Raw genomic sequence first — 19,744 nt, 5'->3', positions numbered from 1 at the left:
CCGGGGCAGGGGCAGCCGGTGCCGGTGATGCCGGGGCAGGCAGGGGGAGCTGGCAGGGGCAGCCCCGGGCAGGCAGGGAGGAGGTTAAAGCTCCCCACGCCCGCCGGATGCAGCATCCTGGGCTGGGCTCTTTCCATCTTGTTTTGGTTTGGAGGAATAAAAGCTTTGGCAGCAGCAAAGCCGCTTCCCAAAATAACTCAGCCTCCCATGGTAATTATAGAGCTCCGGGCCCCGGTAGCGAGCGGAGACTTCCCAGCCGGGCCGGGACCGAGGATCTGCCGGCCCGAGGGACCCTGGGGTGCCTCGGGGACCTTGGGGAGCTCTCCAGCTGTGCCACCCTCCCTGGGCGTCACCGTCGCTCCCCTTGGTGTCATCTCCCAGAGAGGAACGTGCAGCCCCTGTGTCCCTCCCGCTCCGCAGCTGATCCCTTCAGCTTTTAATGCCCCGTGTAAAGCCCAGGTTGCAGCTCCCCGGCCTCGATGGGCACTGGGCTACCGGAGCGAGGCGGTGGCAAGAGAGTGGCTGCCCCGGGCTGTGCCCCCTGGCCAGGTGCAGAACACCGAGCTCACCCCGGCGCTGCCCTCCCGCCCCCGCGGGGCTCAGCGCTGCTCCTTGAAGGGCAGGGAGAGCCCGGGCTGAGCTCCTGGAGCCCCCGAGCCCCTAATCCCCGGTAATCCTGGAGGAAAGCGCTGGCTGTGAGGATTAGGGATGTAAACAGCCATCCTCACCTGCCTGCCCCTGCCTGCCCCTGCCCGCACCCCCAGCCGCCCAAGATGAGGTGCCAGGAGAGCGGAATCCCTGCCTGGACCCCCCAAATACAGGGTCGAGGTGGCCACTGGTGCTCTCTGAGGCTGTGTTGAGCCTGTGATGGTTATTTATGGGAATAAAGGGAATGTAGAGCCATCTGGACACAGCCTGGATCTATAACATTCAAGGGAAAGAGATTCCAGGCAGTGACAAGGTTGGGGACAAGGTGAGATAGTCCCTGTGGAGTTACACAGCTTTGGTCAGAGCCTGACTGGGGCTGGATCTGTTTTCTCCTCCTGGGGAATCGCCACTGGCTTTTTTCATGGGCAGGGAAACTGAGGCAAGTGAGGAGAAGCCCATGAGAGGGATGTGCTGGGAATGCATGTGACCTGCCCAGCTCTCTGGCTTGGAGTAGGTTTGAAGTGGGACAAGGACAGTCCTGAGGAGAAGCAGGGCCGGGAGACTGAAATGTGGGGAGGGCTGAGCTGTGCCAGCAGCTCGCCACGGGGAGCTGCCACCGCAGCCAAGGCTCCCCCGGCCCCTTTCATGGCCGGAACGCGAGCCCGCGGTGCCAGCATCCTCCCTGCCTCAGGGACACGGGGACACAGCCGCGTGCCACCGCCACTCACATGGGCTCGGGGGCATCCCGGGAAGGCGCTGCCGTCCCTGAGGCGGGATGGGGGTGGGGGTGGGGAGAGGGGCACAGCCGGGTGCCTGGGTCCCTTTGCCAGCCCACCAGCCAGGGGCAGGATGGCTCAGCAGCAGCCCCGGGAAGGGCTTCGGGAGGGGGAGGCAGGCTGGGATTTTGCAGAGAGAGCACTGGGAGACTGGGATTTGGTGCCCCATGGCCAGTGCAGTCGCCAGTCCCTGGTACCCAGCAGGTGCTGTGGGATGTGTGGTGCTGGAATGTTTTCCCAGTACCCAGCACCCCCTAACTGGTGCCCAATGCTCCCAAGGGCCAGTGGCTGGTGTGGAGCCCAGTGCCTCCTGCCCAGTACCTGGTACCTGCAGGGCAATGCCTGGTGCTGGTGACACTGCCTGGTGCTGGTGACATTGCCAGGAGGTCACTCACTGTCACGGGGGCCATTCCCTCTCACTGCACCCCTAACTGGTGCTGGGGCCTTGTACCCGCTGCCTGCACCGGGCCCTGCCAATGCCCAGCACCCAGTCCTGCTGCCCTGTCCCTGGTACTGGTGCCCTGTCCCTGCTTCAGTGTCTTGTTCCCGGTGCTGGTGCCCCAGCACTGATGCTGGAGCCCTGTGTTCGGTGCTGCTGCCCTGTGCCACCACCCTGTGCACTGTGCAGCTCCCGGTGCCCGGTGAGTGCTGCCAGAGCTGGTGCCCGGTGCCCGGCCCCAGTGCCAAAGCGAGTGCTCGGTGCCGGTGCCAGGTATTGATGCCAGAGCCGAATGCCAAGGCTGGATGCTGATGCCCAGTGCCCGGTGCTGGTACCCAGCGCATGGTGCCAGTGCCCCGTGTGCGGTGCCTGGTGCCCGGTGCGCATCCCTGGTCCCGTGCCGGCGTCGAGCGTTGATGCCGCTGCCTGTACCCGTGTGCAATGCGCGGCAATAGCGGCCGGGCGCTATTGCTGATGCCGCCGCCGGTGCCCGGTGCCGCTGCCGGTGATGCCGAGCGGCCGCCCCGCCCGCCCCCCCGCCCGCCCCGCCCCGGGGCCGCCCCCGCCCCCGCCGCTGCTATTTCTGCTAATCCGCGGCGGGGCCCGGCCGTGCCCATCGGCAGCCGCCGCTCCCGGACGGCGCCCGGCGCCGCAGCCATGGTAAGGCCGGCGCGGACGTGGGACCGGCCCGGCCCGGGCTGCCCCGCACCGCCCCGCACCGTGGCACGGGCCCGCTCCCGCAGCCCGGGCCCGCTCCCGCCGCCCGCTGCCCTCCGTGAAGGTGACGGTGCGCGGGGGCGGAGCGGGCCGGGGCCGCCGGTGCCGCAGCGGAGCGCGGGGGGGACACGGGCGGCGGGGCAGCACCTGCCCGGCCCCGGAGGGCGCAGCCCCGGGGGAGGCGAGGGGGCCACGGGCCCTCACCGGGGCATCCGGGAGGGCAGCGCTGGGGAGCGTCACCTGCGTGTCCCCCGTCCCGCGCTCCTCCCACGGGTGTCCGTGCGTGGGCAGCGGGAGCCGCTCTGGTGCGGCTCCGTGCCGAGCATCGGTTTCCAGCTCTTGGCAGGTCCCTGGGCTGGGGCGCTGGTGGCACTGCCAGCCCGGCCGGGCCCTCGGCCGGGACCGTCACACGCACGGAGCCGGCTCTGTACTCACCGGCAGGGTCCGGAGCCGCCGGCGGCATTCCCAGCCCGCGGGAGCTTGCTCTGCATCCCCCGCTCTGCCTCGCTCCTCCGCGGCCGTGGCAGGTCCCCAGGAGCCGCCCGGCCGGGCCACGTCTCCGCGGGGACCTCGGGCCGTGTCCAGGGTGGGGGTGAGGCCGGAGGGCTGCGGCCGTGGCTCGCGTGGCACCGGCTGGTGGCCGCCGGGACAAGTGGCCTTGGTGGGGAGCGCCGCGGCCGCGCTGCCCCGGCAGCGCCGTGGGAACCAGCCCGGCACATTCCTCCGGAGCTGGATGCAGCGAAAGCAGAGAGGAGGGCGGCTGGCGGAGCGTGTCGCAACGGAGCGCCTTCCCGACAGGCTCCAGACTGTGCTGTGGGATGCACACATCAGCCTCGGAAACATCGCGGGGGGGACAGAGTCACAGCTGGGGACCGGGGCCAGCTGGGCTCCCTCGCCCGTGCACGTGGGGTGAGCTGGGGCTGGAGGTGCTCCAGAAGGACCCACAGAGGCAGAGCCGGTGCCCCGCCACCAGTGCCACATCCCTCTGTCCCCAAAGCAGCTCCCAGCTGGTCCGGAGGAGCAGCATGAGCACTGGTCCCCCCCCACCCCGGTCTCTGCTCCCGGCTCTGAGCGAGTCAGATCTCTGAGTGCCCTGCCCCACGTGCTCAGATGTCACCGGGTTTCCAGCCTGGACAGGCCTCGCTGTCACGCCCTGGCTCACAGGGAACCATGGTCCCATCCTGGGGTCCCCACTCAGGTGCTCACAGGCCCTTCAAAGTGGAGAATTCCCTGCGGGAGAGGGACTGGAGCTGCTGCACCAAGGGCTGTGGCTCTCATCCCCTGTGCCCACCTGCCTGGTGCTGACCCCCTGCCCAGAACAGGGATGCACACCACAGCCTGCCCCCCATCCTTGGGGTGCCCTGCTCCTCTTGGAGCTGCTGGGAGACGCAGTTTCCCATCTGGAATGCTGCTGAGGGGTGGGATGGCAGAGCTGGGGGTGCCCTGGCTCTGCAGGGGGAGCATCCCGTGCACCCAGAGGCGGGGCCGGGCAGGCACAGCCCCGGTCCTGGGTCCCTGGCAGCGCTGGCCTGGTGCTGGCAGTGCTGGCCTCTCGCTGGGGGCTTCTTCTGCACGGCGTTCGTGCCTTTGGGACAGCGTTTGTGCCTGGGATACTCAGCCACAGTGACACAGTGGCCGTGCCGAGGGTGGCATTCTGGGTGTCACCTTTAGAGGGCTTGGGGACGCCTCTGTCATCCTGGCGGTAGGGACAGCACCTCGCCGGGATGTTCCCTTCCTTTGCCGGGGAAAACACCTCCCGTGGGAATGCGGTACCCGTGGAACGATGCTCAGGGACAGCCGGTGGCTTTCCTAGGTCAGGCTTTGTCCGCTGCCCCCGTGTCCCCCCGCGCCGCATCCCTCGGGCTGTCACCGCGCGGGGACGGTGCGATGCAGAGTGACAGGCGGGGACGGGGCTGCTCCTGGGGCTGCGGGGCCGCTGGCAGCCCGGGTGTGAGGCCGGCTTGCACTCAGCCGCGTGTGTAATCTGCTTACGGGGGCACCGACACAGCCCCGGGCTCTCGCTGCCGTAAATCCCTGCTCCTGCCGGGAGTGCGGGCTGGGACGCTGGGAAAGCGGCCGAGCGACCCTGGATCGCGCCTGAGCTGCTCTGATGCATCTCGACACGCATCAAGGTGAATCACCATCCCTGGTGACCCCGAAGTGACAGCTGGGGAGCCCTGGCTGCCACCCACGGCTCCTCCTGGGGCACTGTTAACCCTTCGCCTCCCAGCGATGAGCCGGGAAAGCCGAGGCAGGAATGCCGGAGCTTTTGCCTGAGATCCCTGTGGCGGGCAGCGTCCCTGCTTCTCCCAGGCCGGGGCTGGGTCCTTCCCAGCCAGGCCCAGCTCGAGCAAGAGCTTAAAGCCACGTGGGGAAGCTTTAAGTGTCAGGTGCAAAAGTGCGAGAAAACCTGGGTTTCTGACCTCAAAGAGGCTGTGGAGCCCTGCTGGGGAACGCTGCAGGGGGCAGCGGGGGTGGACGTGGTGTGCACTGGGATGGAGAGGAATTTTATCCCGGGATGGAGGGAGTTTTGTCCCAGGATGGAGCGGATTTTTGTCCTGGGACAGAGGTGTTTCCGAGGACTGAGTGTTCTCCTGGCTGTAGGCAACCTGTGCGTTCAGCCCAGGGGTGCTGGTGGCGCTGGCGGTGCTCCTGCAGCCCCCCTAGGATCTCCCTTGGCCAATGACGGCTGGTCCTTGAAACCTCTCCAGCCGGGCAGGAGCTGGGTTTGGCTCTGCCGGGGTCCCTCTCCCCCGCCGTGCCCCTCGCAGGGGCCGTGCCTGGCTCCCGGGTGCGGAGCCTGCCCAGGGTGGAGTTATGCTAATGCTGCTCCCCAGCCCTCGGCGCAGCCGGTGCCACTCGGCATCTCCTGCTGGCCACGGGCGACGCTGGCTGTGCCATGGCCGCCTGCCCCGAGCTGCAGCCTGGGCAAGAGGTACGGGGGCAGCGCCCGTCCCCGGCGGGGCGAGAGAGGGGGCACAGGGGGTGGGGGCACGGAATACCCCGGTTCTGCGGGAAGGTGCCGCAGCTGATCCTCCGTTCCCGGGACAGCCCTGCTGGGGGCCGCACTTGCTGCAGGACCCCCACGGATGGGGCGCGAACCTCGGTGCCGCGGCACTGCCGAAGTCATCGGCTTCGCCGCGGGTGGGAGACAAGGGCGAGCCCCAAAGGGCTGGAGCCCCGAGGGATGGAGCGGCAGCAGGGCTGGAAGCGCTCGCCGCTGGTGGCGGCATCACCTCCCATCCCCGAGTGTCCCGGCCGGCCGCGCTGGGGCTGGCACTGAGGCCCCCAGGTCAAGGACGGGGAGGAAGAGGATGCTGCGGTCACACAGACCCGCCGAGCACTCGGGACCCGCTGGGGCAGAGGGGAGCACGGGGGTCCCGCAGCCCCCGCCATGGGGCCACCTGCTGTCCCCCAGCCTGGCCCCGTGGTGCCCGTGCGGTGGCCGCGGGGGCAGCGGGAGCGGGGCCGGGCGTGCGAGCGCTCGGCCCGGGCAGCGCCGTGACCTTGTTTCCAGCCCGCTGATTCCCGCATCTCGCCTCGCCGCCGGCACCGCTGCGCGCCCCGCCAGCGAGCGGGGACCGGGCACAGGGCAGGACACGTGTCCCCATGGAGGGACCTCGCCTCGAGGCCCGGTCTGGGGGGACATTCCCCAGCTGGGAGCCCACAGGGTCACGGGCTCCTCCTGCCCCTGCGTGCCTCTCGTTTGGGGCTGGGGTCGCCTGGCAGTTGCCTTGGGACCTTGGGGACATTGGTGCCTGCTGGCAGCGGGGCTTGGTCCCACGGGAGCCGCTGCCGGACGTGCCCTTGGGAGCGCGTCTCCTCCCGCCAGCGCTTGTAAACAGGATGTGGAGCCATCCCAATCCCGGCGTTCCCGTCCCTCATCCCAGCCCCGCCAGCCCACGGGCAGCAGCTCGGGGCAGCTGTGCCTGTCCCCCGCCCGCTGCCCGCGCTCCGCTCCACGGGAACAGCCAGGGCAAGGAGATGTCGGGGTCCTGGTCATGTCTCCGTGTCCCCTGCCCTGGCTTTCTCCCGGGGCTGCGGGGACGGGGGCCCCTGTGCTGACACCCCGTGAACGGGCAGCGGGCGGGGGCCGTGGGCACCAGGGGACCCCTGCCCGCTCTCTGCCTTCCCCCGGCTGCAGCCCCGCTCAGGCCACCCCTCAATCGCTCTTCATCTCTTCTTGGTGTCTCTGCCTCCTCCCGGCCCCTCCCTGTCCCCCTGGCAGGCCGTGGGGTGCGGGGGGGTCCTGGCTGCCCCAGAAGACCCCGAGGAGCGGCGGGGTGCCCAGGGGGAAGGTGCCCACCCCTGTCCCCCGGAGTGCCAGGAGCTGGCTGCCGTCCCCACGCCGCAAGTCGTAAGCGCCCGAGGTGCACGGGACCACGGCTGTCCCCGCTGCCATCCCCATGGCTGTACCCGTGGCTGTCCCCAGGGTGGTGGCTGGTTCCCTGGGGTGGCCGTGTCCCCTCTCTCCTCCCATCCCTGCCACCTTTAGGCTGCATGTGTCGGGCTGCTGCGGTCTGGGGGCTTGTGAGGCTGAGCTGGGTGGTGCCACGTCGGGCTGGCGCTGCCACCGCCACTGTCACCTCCTCCCTTGGTCCCCAGATAAAACGTTTCCTGAAGGAGGACTCGGACGAGGCTGAGCTGACCCAGTTCCTGCGGGATTGCCCAGCAGCTGACAGCTCCAGGAAGGTGGAGGCCCCGGAGAGTCGGCGGGAGCCCGGCCACCCCCTGGGCAGCGGGGCCAGGGTCCCCCCAGATGAAGGCAGTGACGAGAGGGACGCCAGGATTCTCTCCCGCTCCCGGCCCGCGGATTTCCAGCAGCACATCGCCGCCCCCCCGCCCCCCAGCCCCAACCGCCCGCGGAGCCCCTGGGGACAGCTGGACCCCTACGACTCCTCCGAGGTGCAGGATGCGTCCCTGGGGAGGGAGGGAGGGACACACACCTGGGGCGAGGGGCTGCGGGATGGAGCATGTTCCCATCTTGTGAACACAAAGGCTTTGGGCAGGCATGGCCTCATCTCCTGGAACTCCAACCCAGGAATCCCTTTGTGGGCTGGGGGAAGGGAGGGCTTCCCAGGGTAGGAGGTGTGCTGGTGGTGTCCCTGTCCCACACCCCCTCTGCCCTCTGCAGGATGACAAGGAGTACGTGGGCTTTGCCACGCTGCCCAACCAGGTGCATCGCAAGTCGGTGAAGAAGGGCTTTGACTTCACCCTCATGGTGGCAGGTACGGGGGTCCAGCTAGCCTGGGGTGCTGACCCCACCCTGCATCCCAAACACCCTGCACTGGGGAGGGGGGATCCTGGCTGCCCCCTCATCTTTGTCCTTCTTTCTCAGGGGAATCCGGGCTGGGCAAGTCCACCCTGGTCAACAGCCTCTTCCTGACGGACATGTACAGGGACCGCAAGCTGCTCAACGCCGAAGGTCAGGGGACAGTCACGGCCCACAGGGGTGTCCTGGGTGACCTGGGCAGTGGCAGAGCTCAGGGATGCTCCTGGGGGCTGCAGCCCCTCTCCCTGCCCCTGAAATGACATGTGCTGTGTTGCCAGCTGCCCACTGGCACTGGGGACCTCTCTGAGGCAGTGAGAACCCTCCTGCACAGGATGGGGACCCCCCACGGGGACTTTATTTCCACGGGAAAACAAGCCCTGGCTTGTTGGGGATTGGCTGGAGCTGCAGCATTTCTGGGAGGCTGGGGACAGTCAGGGCCTGGAGCACAGTGCCAGGTCAGCTGCAGCCAGTTTTTGAATTAAAATGGCCCAAAGTTGCCCATATCCCCAGGAGGGGTTTGTTTGATTTGTTTCCGTTGCTGGGAGTGAAAGCCAAAACACACAGTGCAGCAGGAGCATCCTTGGGGATGCAGGGACATGGAGGGTCCTGGGGTGAAGGGGCACGTGTAGTCTGGAGCTGTGGGGTCACCTGAAATGCTCCTGAGCAAGGCCCAGCCGCAGCAGAGCCCTGTGCTGCCTGAGCTGGGCTCCTGGGGTGGCAGTGGCACAGCCTCCAAGGGATGGCTGTCCACCATCCATGGAGCATCCTCTCCCGGGCTGGAGCATGGCATGTGTCAGAGCTGATCCAGCCAGGTCACCCAGCCCCAGGGTGGGGGATGGCACTTGCAGGTTGCAGCATGTCCCCTGTAATGTCCACTCTCCCTGGTGTCCCCCCGGGTGACGTGTGTCCCTCCCCACAGAGCGCATCACACAGACAGTGGAGATCACCAAGCACGTGGTGGACATTGAGGAGAAGGGGGTCAAGCTGCGCCTGACCATCGTGGACACGCCGGGCTTTGGGGACGCCGTCAACAACACCGAGTGGTGAGTGCCAGGGGTGGGGACTGTCCCCAGGGTGGGATGGTGAGTGCCACGGGGTGGGGACTGTCCCCAGGGTGGGTGGGACGGTGAGTGCCAGGCGTGGGGACTGTCCCCAGGGTGGGATGGTGAGTGCCACGGCGTGGGGACTGTCCCCAGGGTGGGATGGTGAGTGCCATGGGGTGGGGGTCTCACCAGGGCAGACACCCCGTGGTGGGTGGGATGCCCATGGTTCACTGGGCTGAGCCATGGAGGTATTGAGGTATTGAGCTGGGGGTCCACAGAGAGCAGGGGATGTCTCACAGAGTCTCAGTGTCACCTCGCTGTCCCTGCAGCTGGAAGCCGGTGGCCGACTACATCGACCAGCAGTTCGAGCAGTATTTCCGTGACGAAAGTGGCCTCAACCGGAAAAACATCCAGGACAACCGAGTGCATTGCTGCATCTACTTCATCTCGCCCTTCGGCCACGGGTAGGGGCAGCGCCGCCCGCGCTGCCGGGGGTGGGGAGGGGCTCGCTGGGACGGGGCTCACCGAGCTCCCCCCGCAGGCTCCGGCCCCTGGACGTGGAGTTCATGAGAGCTCTGCACCAGCGCGTGAACATCGTGCCCGTGCTGGCCAAGGCTGACACCCTGACCCCCGCCGAGGTGGAGCGCATGAAGAACAAGGTGAGGGGAGCTGTCCCAGCAGGTCCCCGGGCATGGGGGTGCCCTGGGGCCTCCATCCATCTCCTGCCTGGAATTTGCTCTGGAGCATTTTCCAGGCTCACAGCACTGTAGAGGACCGTGTTGTCCCCATGGCCACCAAGGACACATCTGCCCAGGGCTCAGCTGGGGGTTGGAAGAACTGGGGGTGTCCATGACATCTGGTCTGGTGTGACCAGGCTTTTGGGGGCCATTGGCCCTGTGTGGTGCCTCCCACGCCCTTCCCGAGGCTGGAGCCCTGCCCTCAGGGAGCTGTTTGCCTCCAGATCCGGGAGGAGATCGACCACTATGGCATCCGCATCTACCAATTCCCTGAGTGTGACTCGGATGAGGATGAGGAGTTCAAGCTGCAGGACCAGGCACTGAAGGTGGGTCTGGCTCCTCCAGCTCCATCACTGGAGGGGCAGAGCCCTGTGGCCAGGAGGACACGTCACTCTGGGGTACCTGCAGGACTCTTTGGGCCCACACAAGCTCTCCAGCATGGAGGGGCTGGCACATATCTCAGTACCCAGACATGTCACCAAGATCCCGTGGGTGACACCTGCAGTTTGGTGGGATGGGGCTTGGGTGGGTAAACCCATGCCACGTCCTCTGCTGTCCCACTGGGGCTCTCCAAAGGCCGGGCCTTTGGAATATTCTGGCAAATGTGTGCTGGACACAGCTGAGGAGGGCACGTGGAGGGATGCGGGTCCTGGCAGGTGGGGGTCATGGCAGGGCCCTGCTGATCCCCCCACCCTTGCAGGAGAGCATCCCCTTCGCCGTCATCGGCAGCAACACGGTGGTGGAGGCCAAGGGCCGGCGCGTCCGCGGGCGCCTCTACCCCTGGGGCATCGTGGAAGGTAACGCTGGGCTGCCCCTGTGGGGACAGGGACACGGCTGGGACAGGCCCTGACCCCGCGTCCCCGCAGTGGAGAACCCGTCCCACTGCGACTTCGTGAAGCTGCGCACGATGCTGGTGAGGACGCACATGCAGGACCTGAAGGACGTGACGCGGGAGACGCACTACGAGAACTACCGCACACAGTGCATCCAGAGCATGACCCGCATGGTGGTCAAGGAGCGCAACCGCAAGTACGGGCTGGGCCGGGCTGGGCCGGGCTGGGGCTGGACTGGGGCTGGACTAGGCTGGGCTGGGCTGGGCCGGGCTGGGGCTGGACTAGGCTGGGCTGGGCCGGGCTGAGGCGGGGCTGAGGCTGGGCTGGGCTGGGCTGAGGCCGGGCTGAGGCCGGGCTGGGCTGGGCTGAGGCCGGGCTGAGGCCGGGCTGGGCTGGGCTGGGCCGGGCTGGGCTGGGGGGCTCCTTTCTTTGGGTGACCCCAGCCACTGCGAGTGGCGGTGTTGACAGGTCACGGCTGTGCGTGGGGCCGTGCCGGGCAGCCCCGGTGCTGTGCTGTGCTGGGGAGCCCCGGTGTGGTGAAGGGCCCCCCTGTGCCCTCGGGCTGGGAGTGCCTGGGGATGCTCTGGCACTGAGGGGCCCTGCAGACCCCGAGGCTGGGTCTGTCTTAGCTGGGATATTCCGCAGTGAGGGGCACCCTGTGACCCCGGGGTGGCTGTGGGGATGCTCTGGTAGCAAGGGTGACCCTGCATCTCCCCAGAGCTGGGGCTGGTTTGAGGGGCATGTTCCAGCAGTGAGGGGAACCCCATGTGCCCCCAGGGCTGGGGATGGGGCCAGGGGTGTGCTCTGGCAGCAGGGGGACCATGTGTCCCCTCTGGGCTGGGTGTGTCTCCCCTGTCCTGCTGGGGCAGGGATGGCCCGTCCAGCACCGAGGGGGATCCTGCATCCTCCTGGGGCTGGCTGTGGGGGGATGTCTGGCTCCAGCAGGGAGGGGGCCCCTGCATCCTCGCAGGCTCCAGCACCAGAGCAGGAGCCCAACAAAAGCCGGTGCTGGGGCTCTGCTCGCTGATCAGCCGAATTCACAGCACCCACGTCTGCTTTAGCCACCCCGAGGTGCTGAGGGAGCCCCCTCCAGCAGGGTCCCCAGTGGGACCCTCCAGCCGGGGGTCAGAGCAGAGTGGGAGCGAGTGGAGGCTCTGTGGGTCCCGGGGGACTCGAGCCGTGCTGTGGGGGGCTGGCAGTGGCTGTGGGCACCTCTCTCAGCACCTCTAAGTGTCTGTCCCTGTGTGCCCCGGGGCAGGAGCCATCCCTCCGTGCTGAGGCTGTGCTGCGGGGACTGCTCCGCCGACTGAGCCGGACCGGCCGGGCCGCCCCGGGCCTCGCCCTGCTCGCCCTGCCACCCCCTGGCCCCTCTATAAAAGTGCTTGTTGGTACTCAACGCTGTCTTGGTCCTTCTGTGCCTGAGCAAGGCCCAGGCAGCTGCCCTCGGGGCGAGCCGGCCCTGTGGCCACCACTATGGCCCTGTGGCCACCCACTGGTGTCCCACACAAGCTGCCCCTGGGGTGCCAAAGGACGCTGTGTGCTGGTGGTGTCACCCCAGCTCACCCAGGTTCGGGGATGTGTCACTGTTAGGTGGCACTGAGCCCCCAAGGCTGCCCAAGGGACAGGTGTCCCCATCGTGCTGCCCTCCCAGGGATGCCATTTTGGGGTGCTGAGAGCCTTTGCTGCTCACCCCATTGCTGGGCCCGGCTCCAGCTTCGTGTGGCTGCCAGGGCTGGCAGGAGCTCCACGTGGTCCCCACGTCCCCAGGGCCAAAGCAGCAGTGCCTCCCAAAGCGGCTCCTGAGGCGGCCAAACCTGGCCCTGGCGCTGGCCCAGCCACAGCAGGACCCCGCGGGCAGGGGATGGCCCATCCTGCTGGGACGGGGATGGCCCGTCCTGATGAGACAGGGATGTCCCTTCCTGCTGGGACAGGGATGGCCCGTCCTGCTGGGACGGGGATGGCCCGTCCTGCTGGGACGGGGATGGCCCGTCCTGATCGGCAGGGATGGCCCATCCTGGACACCCTTCCTGTGACAGGGTGGCCCGTCCATGTCCCACCCGTGTCCCACCGGGGTCCGGATCACCCTGGTGGCCCCCTGGGGACGCGGTGGCCCGTCCTGTCAGGCTGATGGCCGACCGGTCACCCTGTCCCACCGCCACATGTCACACCCTTGCCCCGAGGCGCTCGCTGTTGTGTCGCCGTGGCGCCGTTGTCCCCCGCCACTGGTGTGGCACGCGGGTGGCATGGCATCCCCAGGGACGGGTGGAGCGCTGGTCCCTGCCGGTGCCATCCATGGGAGAAGCCAGGCCGGGCTCCTGCGCGGCCTCAGGGGGGTGCAGGATGCATTCCTCCGGCAGAAATGGGGGCAGAGGCTTGGGAAAAGGGTGTGGGGCATCCCTGGGGCTGGCAGGGCAGTGGAGTGCCTGGAGAGCCTATCCCGAGGCCAGGGGACAGAGGTTTTAATGTTTTAAAGCAGCAGGGAAAATACTGCCCCAGGAGAACCTAACCCCAATGGGATTCTTCCCAAAATAGGAGGGTGTGGAGGAAGTCCCTGGGTCCCCCCTTGGTTGGTGCATGGCAGGTTGGGGGTGCTGAGGTTTGGGGGCTGCCTGGGGCCGCTCACATCTCCCTTGCCTGGAAAGAGCCACTCTGAGGGTGGCCATGGGGCCCAGGGGCTGTGCAGGGGCTGCTGGGGACCTGCAGGGGCTGGGGCATGGGCGGGGCTGTCCCTGGGGAGCTGGGGCAGCACCCCCACCTCCTCTTTCTGCCCACAGCAAGCTGACCCGGGAGAGCGGGACAGACTTCCCCATCCCCGTGATCCCCCCGGTGCCGGACGTGGAGACAGAGAAGCTCATCCGGGAGAAGGACGAGGAGGTGAGCGTGGGGCTGAGCCCCCAGAGCCCTGTCCCCGCTCCCTCCTGCCCGGCCATGGCACAGCCATCAGCAGCCACCCTTCCCGCAGCATCCCCAGCGAGCAGGGGCTGGACGTGCACCCAAGGGTTCCCCCTCCCCCATCCCTAGCTGGGCGAGCCCAGTTTGTCTGGGATGCTCGGCCCGAGCCCCATTTGCACGGGAGCAGCGTGCCTGGGGCTTGGCACCATCCATGATCCCGGCTCTGCTCCCTTCCAGCTGCGGCGGATGCAGGAGATGCTCCAGAAGATCCAGAAGCAGATGAAGGACTCGCACTAGCCCATCCCTCCTCCTCCTCGTCCTCCTCCTCGTCCTCCTCCTGGCCCCATCAGAAATGTTTACATCACGCTCCTCCCGCCCGGCCCCGCTGCCAGACTCGGTACCAACACCCACCCACCACCTTAAGCTGCGGCATCGCCTTATCCAACCCCCAGCGCCCGCGGGGACACCCGGGGACAGCGAGGGGACACCCGGGGACAGCGAGGGACAGGGCACCCAACCGGGGGTTCCCTGCCCCGCTCCCCCCCACTCACTGGGGACAGCTTGGTCCCCCAGGCTTTGGTTTCCCATTTCTCCACAGCTCTGGGGAGGGCCCTGGCCAGCCTGGTCCCCACAGCGTGTCCCTTGTCCCTTTGTCACCCTGGGCTCCCTGCTTACAGCCTTTATGCTCAGCTTGGCCCTGGCTTAAGGGAAGAGGAAGGGGGGCACTGGTGCCAGCCCCCCAGAGGCCCCAGCTGCTGAGGGGGACAGGGCTGTTCCCCTGGCCTTGGCTGCTGTGGAGGGACAGCAGCTCCTGGGGACCACAGGGGACAGAGGGGATGGAGGGACAGCCAGGGGACAGCCACCATCCTGCTCCATGCCAGCACCAGTGCAGAGGGACTGTGTCCAGCCCTGTGTCCTCACCCTGTCCCCACTGAGTGACAGCAAGGCTGTGGCACAAGGAGCACTGGGGAATCAGTGTCCCCAGGGAAAATCCCTTGGACCCCAAATCAGAGGCTGGGCACCCCCAGCCCGCCGTGATGTTGGCCCTGTAAAGCAATAATGAGTGTCCTGTGCCCCTGGCACCTCTCACCCCATGGCAACAGCACTAGCCCTGGCTGGAATTTCAGCCCCTGCTGCCACTTGCTTGTCTGTGGTGTCCTGTGTGCCCAGGATGTCCCTGTCCCTGCTGCTTCTTGGCACAGCAGCCCTGTGTATTCTCCAAGGATATCCCCATCTGTGCTGCTTCCCAGCGAAGTGCTGCTGTGTGTCCCCATGTCCCCCATGGTGTCCCCATGTTCCCCATGGTGTCCCCATGCTCCTCACCATGTCCCGGTTGGTGTTGCTGCCCTACAGAGCACTGCAGCTTGTCCCCCCCTCCCCAGACTGTCCTCATCTGTGTTGCTTTCCCACAGAGCTATGTTGCATCTCTGTGTCCCCCTGGGATGTCCCCAGCCATGTCACCACCCTGCAGGGCTCTGTGTAGTGTCCCCGTGTCCCCAAGGATGTCCCCAGCTGTGTTGCTTCCTGCAAAGCCCCGCTGTGTGTCCCCAGGGTGAGCCCTGGCTGCCCCTCCAGCATCCCTGGGGAGATGGATCCAAACCCCTCTGGGTCCGGGAGAGCCCGCAGGGGATGGGGAGGATGCAGCAGGACTGGGAGCAGTGGGATCAGTGGGATCAGTGGGATCAGTGGAGCAGTGGGAGCAGTGGGATCTGTGGAGCAGTGGGATCAGTGGGATCGGTGGGATCTGTGGAGCAGTGGAATCAGTGGAGCAGTGGGACCAGTGGCAGCAGTGGGAGCAGTAGGATCAGTGGGATCAATGGGATCAGTGGGAACAGTGGGAGCAGTGGCAGCAGTGGCAGCAGTGGGATCCATGGGAGCAGTGGCAGCAGTGGGTTTAGTGGAGCACTGGCAGCACTGGCAGCAGTGGGATCAATGGGATCAGTGGAGCACTGGCAGCAGTGGGATCAGTGGGATCCATGGGAGCAGTGGCAGCAGTGGGATCAGCGGTATCACTGGGATCAGGGGAGCTCGCTGCCCTGGGGATGTGTCCTGTCCCCACCAGGGCCCCCTTGCCGGGTCCCCCGGGTGGGGCGTGTCTGGCAGGGGCTGTGCCCGGCCGGGGCTCGGGGGTGGGGGCTGCAGGGTGCCAGGGCAGCACCCGGCCTGTGCCCCCCATGTCCCCGTGGGCAGGGTCCCCCGGGCAGGGCCCTGCAGGGAATATTTAGCGCTTTCCTTTTTTTAATCTCGCTATTTTCTTACAGAAGCCCCTCCCCTGGCATGACGGTCCTAGAGGCGTTTATTAACGGATCAGAGAGTATAGGTTTATAAATTCTTATAGAGTAGTGGAAATATTTTTATCCCTCCACAACCGTTCTCAATAAATACGGCTGACCTGGCTTGTCTGCAACCCCTTGTGGCTTCCACCAAATGGGGGCACCCCGTGGCCCTGGGAATCCCCCATCACTGGGCATCCCACAGCCCTGGGCACCCCACAGCCCTGGGCATCCCCCATCCCTGGCCATCCCCCATCCCTGGCCATTCCCTGGCCCTGGGCATCCCACGTTCTGAGGCTGGTGCTGGCCCGCTCTGTGGCCTCTTGTTCCCAATTCCTGTTCCCTTGCAAAAGGCTCAAAATGGATACTGGGGGGGTTTGTGCTGCTCTCACAGGGACACCCAGCTTGGGGTGTGGTGGGAGAGCCCCTTGGGATCCAGCTCTGGGGTGAGGGGGCACAAGGAGGGGTCTCCCCCTCTCATGTGTCTTGGGGTGCTGCGTGCTGCTGCTGTGGGGCTGGGATGGGAGTGAGGAGGGCAGAGCCTGAGCAGGGATGGAATTGCCCTCCACATGCTGCCTCTGGGCACCCTTGTGTCCCCCCACCAGTGGGGGAGCCCTGCCAGGAGACACCACCAGTACCTGTGCCCAGTCACCCCAGTTTGGGTCCCTATGGACCTGCTGGGGTGGAGGAGCAGGAGGAGTGGGCAGAGCAACACAGGGATAGATGGGCTGCATCTCCAGCTGCGCCCCAGAGGGCATCATCCACCTGCATCCCAACATCCCACCCTGCACCCCAATATCCCAACACCCCACCCCTGCCCCTGCATCCCCTCCCTCTCCTCCCCACAGAGCCCTTGGGCTGATCCAGCCCAGCTGAGTGCAGGGTCAGGGAGCTGGGACAGGGCCATCCCCAGGGCCACACAGACTGGGGAGGGGTGGATGGATGGATGGATGGATGGATGGATGGATGATGGATGGATGGATGATGGATGATGGAGTGGATGGATGGATGGATGGATGGAGGTGTGGATGGATGGTGGGGGGTGAGGTGGTGTGGGGGTTGGAGGGGTGGATGGATGGATGGATGGATGGATGGATGGATGAGAACTGAGGGTTCTGGCAGGTGACAAACAGGACATGAGCTGGCCATGGGCACTGGCAGCGCAGGAAGCCAAGTGTGTCCTGGGCTCCTCCCATCATGGTGGGCAGCAGGGGAGGGAGGGGATGCTCCCCCTCTGCTCTGCTCTCCTGAGACCCCTCTGGAGCTGATGCAGCTCATCCCAGCATAAACATGGAGCTGGTAGAGCCGGCCCAGAGGAGGCCACCAAAATGGTCTGAGGTGGTCCATGGTCTCTGCTGTGGAGGAAAGCTGCTTCATGGGACCTGCCAGCCCCACCCCCTGCTCTGCTGCCAGCCACTTCTCCCCTTGCTGAGGGTCAGAGCAGGGACCCCACCTCCTTAGGGTCCTTCCCTCCTTCACCAGCACTGCCTCAGCCCCACCTTGCTTGGCCCAGGGTACTGAGCCCCGCTGTGGCTGTGGCTGTGATGCCAGTTCCTGCTCTTCACCAGGCCAAACCCCCCCATCATCCCCCATGAACCCTCTTATCAACATGGGAATGGAAAATGTGCTTCCTTGGCTGGAAGCAGCTCTCACCCCAAAGGCTGGGATACACAAACCTCCCACACCCCACCATTGCAGCTCCAAGAAGGATCCCCTGGCTGCCTCTTCCTCCCCAGAAAGCCAACAGAGCCTCTGCTTTTGGTCCCAGACTGGCTGATTTATCTGGTTCCCATTTTTCCAGAGGATAAAACCCAGCACCGACGCTCCAGTGACATCCCCAGCTGTGCCCACCCTTCCCTGCACTCCGTTCCATGTGATTTTCATCACACCTTTAAAAATAAAAAGCCCCAAACCCACTCAAACCCAGCCTTCCCAAGGCAGAGATTGATATTTCCACATGGCAAATTCTTCCATGCGATTCCCCAATGTCCTATTTTTGGTTTCTCACCAGTCCTGGCACTGGTTGCAGCATCCATGCTGGAGCTCCAGCCGAGCTCAGAGGAAGGGAACAAAGGTTTCTTAGGGCAGAGAAGGAAATCTCCCATCTCCTTCCCTGGGCTGTACCACCCATGCCTGACACCTAATGAGACCTCAGGTGACATCAGTCCTGTTGTTTGCCTTTCCCCTTCCTTTCCATTTCCCTTTTCCCCCTCCGTTCCCTACTTATCCATTTGTTCCTTATATAATTAATTATACTTTCCCCTGTGGGAGAGCCCCTGCAGCCCCACCTTTTCCCATCTTTTCAAATCCAGGAACCAAGGCACTGCCTCCAGCTCTTTCCCCCCTCTCTAGTACCTCTTCTCCACTTGTCACATCCATTCCTGGTGCCACCTCTCCTGGATCCACGGGAGCCAGGAGCAGTCATTCTGATTACTTTGGGCTCTGTCTCTCCTGCATCCAGGGGAGCCAGGAGCAGTCAATTCCAATTGCTCCCATTCCTGTTTCTCCCAGACCCAGGGGAGCCAGGAGCAGTCATTCTGATTGCTCCCATTCCCATCTCCCCCAGATCCGGGGGAGCCAGGAGCAGTCGTTCCAATTGCTCCCATTTCCATCTCTCCCAGACCCAGGGGAGCCAGGAGCAGTCACCCTGATTGCTCCCATTCCCATCTCTCCTGGATCCAGGGGAGCCAGGAGCAGTCAATTCCAATTGCTCCCATTCCTGTTTCTCCCAGACCCAGGGGGGCCAGGAGCAGAGCCAGGAGCAGTCACCCTGATTGCTCCCATTCCCATCTCTCCCAGATCCAGGGGAGCCAGGAGCAGAGCCAGGAGCAGTCACCCCGATTGCTCCCAGCTCCATCTGCGTGCCCGGGAGCTGCTGGCTGGGGGTGAGAGCCCTTCCCTCCTCTGGCAGCTGTGACAAGGGGTTGGGATGCGGTGTCTGAACACATCCAGTGGATGCTCCTGATGGAGCAGGTAGTCCTTGCATCCCCTGCTCAGGGCAGGAGGAGCTCAGAGAAGTGAAACCCCATTGCTGCTGCTCTGCCCCTCCTGTAAAGGCAGCTAAACCACCCCTGAATGGGACACACGCTGGAGCCTCCAGCCAGCTCCAGCTCTTCCATACCTTTTCCCACTACTCTGTTCCCCACAGCCAGTGTGGAAAGACCAAACCAAGAGCTTGACACATTTCTCAGGCTGGGAGAGCTGGGGGTGCTTACCTGGAGAGGAGAAGGCTCCAGGGAGAGCTTGCAGGGCCTGAAGGGGCTCCAGGAGAGCTGGAGAGGGACTGGGGACAAGGCATGGAGGGACAGGACACAGGGAATGGCTCCCACTGCCAGAGGGCAGGGATGGATGGGAGATTGAGAAGAAACTCTTCCCTGTGAGGGTGCTGAGGCTGTGGTGGGCACACGAGAACACGACATGAACAGATGGATATGCAATTACAGCCTGGTCTTTACTTGCAGAAGAGCCCACCTGTGGCTGTGGATTCTGGGAAGCTCCATGAGATGCCTTTACTGACACGTGATGTTATTTCTGGAGCTTCCCTGAAAAACCTCAGGTTGTGCTGTGTTTTTTGAAGATAATGCCCATTCCAGGAGGCCCACCAGGAGCAGTGCTGAGAGGCCGGGGAGCAGCAGCTGCTCCTCCCCTCGCTGGGGATGTTATTGATGATGCCAGCGCCGAGGGCAGAGCAGAACAGGCAGGGAAAGGCTGCTCTGACGCTGACATTCCCGTGTGGAAGGGGACAAGGTGCCCCTGTCCTGGCTCTCTGTCCAGGAGCACAGGCAGAGCCCCTCGGTTCTGGCTGTTCCTGGACAAACAGCACCATCTATTTGCAGCACGAGAGCAGAGGGGGCACAGCGCGGGACTGGGGATCCCGCCCTGGAGCAGCAGCCTCTGCTGTCCTGGGTCACACTGGGACAGTCCTGACCCCCAGACCCTCCTGCAGCCCTGGTGACACCTGCAGCTTGCTCCAGGGTCAGGGCAGGAGTTGCAGGACACGAGTGCAGGAGCAGGGAGGGGAGAGGCTCCAGGCTGGGGGCTCAGCTCAGCTTTGGGTCTCTCCTTCCTGGGTAGGCTCTGTCCTTCCACTCCCCTGCATGGACACGAGGACTCC

The 19,744-nt window shown here is 65.5% G+C and overlaps 1 protein-coding gene across 1 annotated transcript; it reads left to right on the top strand.

Annotated features, from left to right (window-relative positions):
• The first annotated feature begins 2,462 nt into the window (after positions 1-2,462).
• SEPTIN4 (septin 4) lies at positions 2,463-13,937 on the top strand. Its single transcript, XM_030962503.1, has 12 exons — positions 2,463-2,523; positions 7,204-7,485; positions 7,715-7,808; positions 7,919-8,005; positions 8,772-8,895; positions 9,225-9,359; positions 9,437-9,554; positions 9,857-9,958; positions 10,333-10,429; positions 10,499-10,661; positions 13,240-13,339; positions 13,595-13,937. The coding sequence occupies exons 1-12, from the start codon at positions 2,521-2,523 to the stop codon at positions 13,652-13,654; spliced, it is 1,365 nt and encodes a 454-aa protein (XP_030818363.1). The 5' UTR covers positions 2,463-2,520; the 3' UTR covers positions 13,655-13,937.
• The last annotated feature ends 5,807 nt before the right edge of the window (positions 13,938-19,744 follow it).

Source organism: Camarhynchus parvulus, chromosome 19 (assembly GCF_901933205.1).
Source record: "Camarhynchus parvulus chromosome 19, STF_HiC, whole genome shotgun sequence".
NCBI classification, from domain to species: Eukaryota; Metazoa; Chordata; class Aves; order Passeriformes; family Thraupidae; genus Camarhynchus; species Camarhynchus parvulus.
Note: the sequence above shows the minus strand (reverse complement) of the source record. Positions and strands in the feature narration are given on the sequence as shown.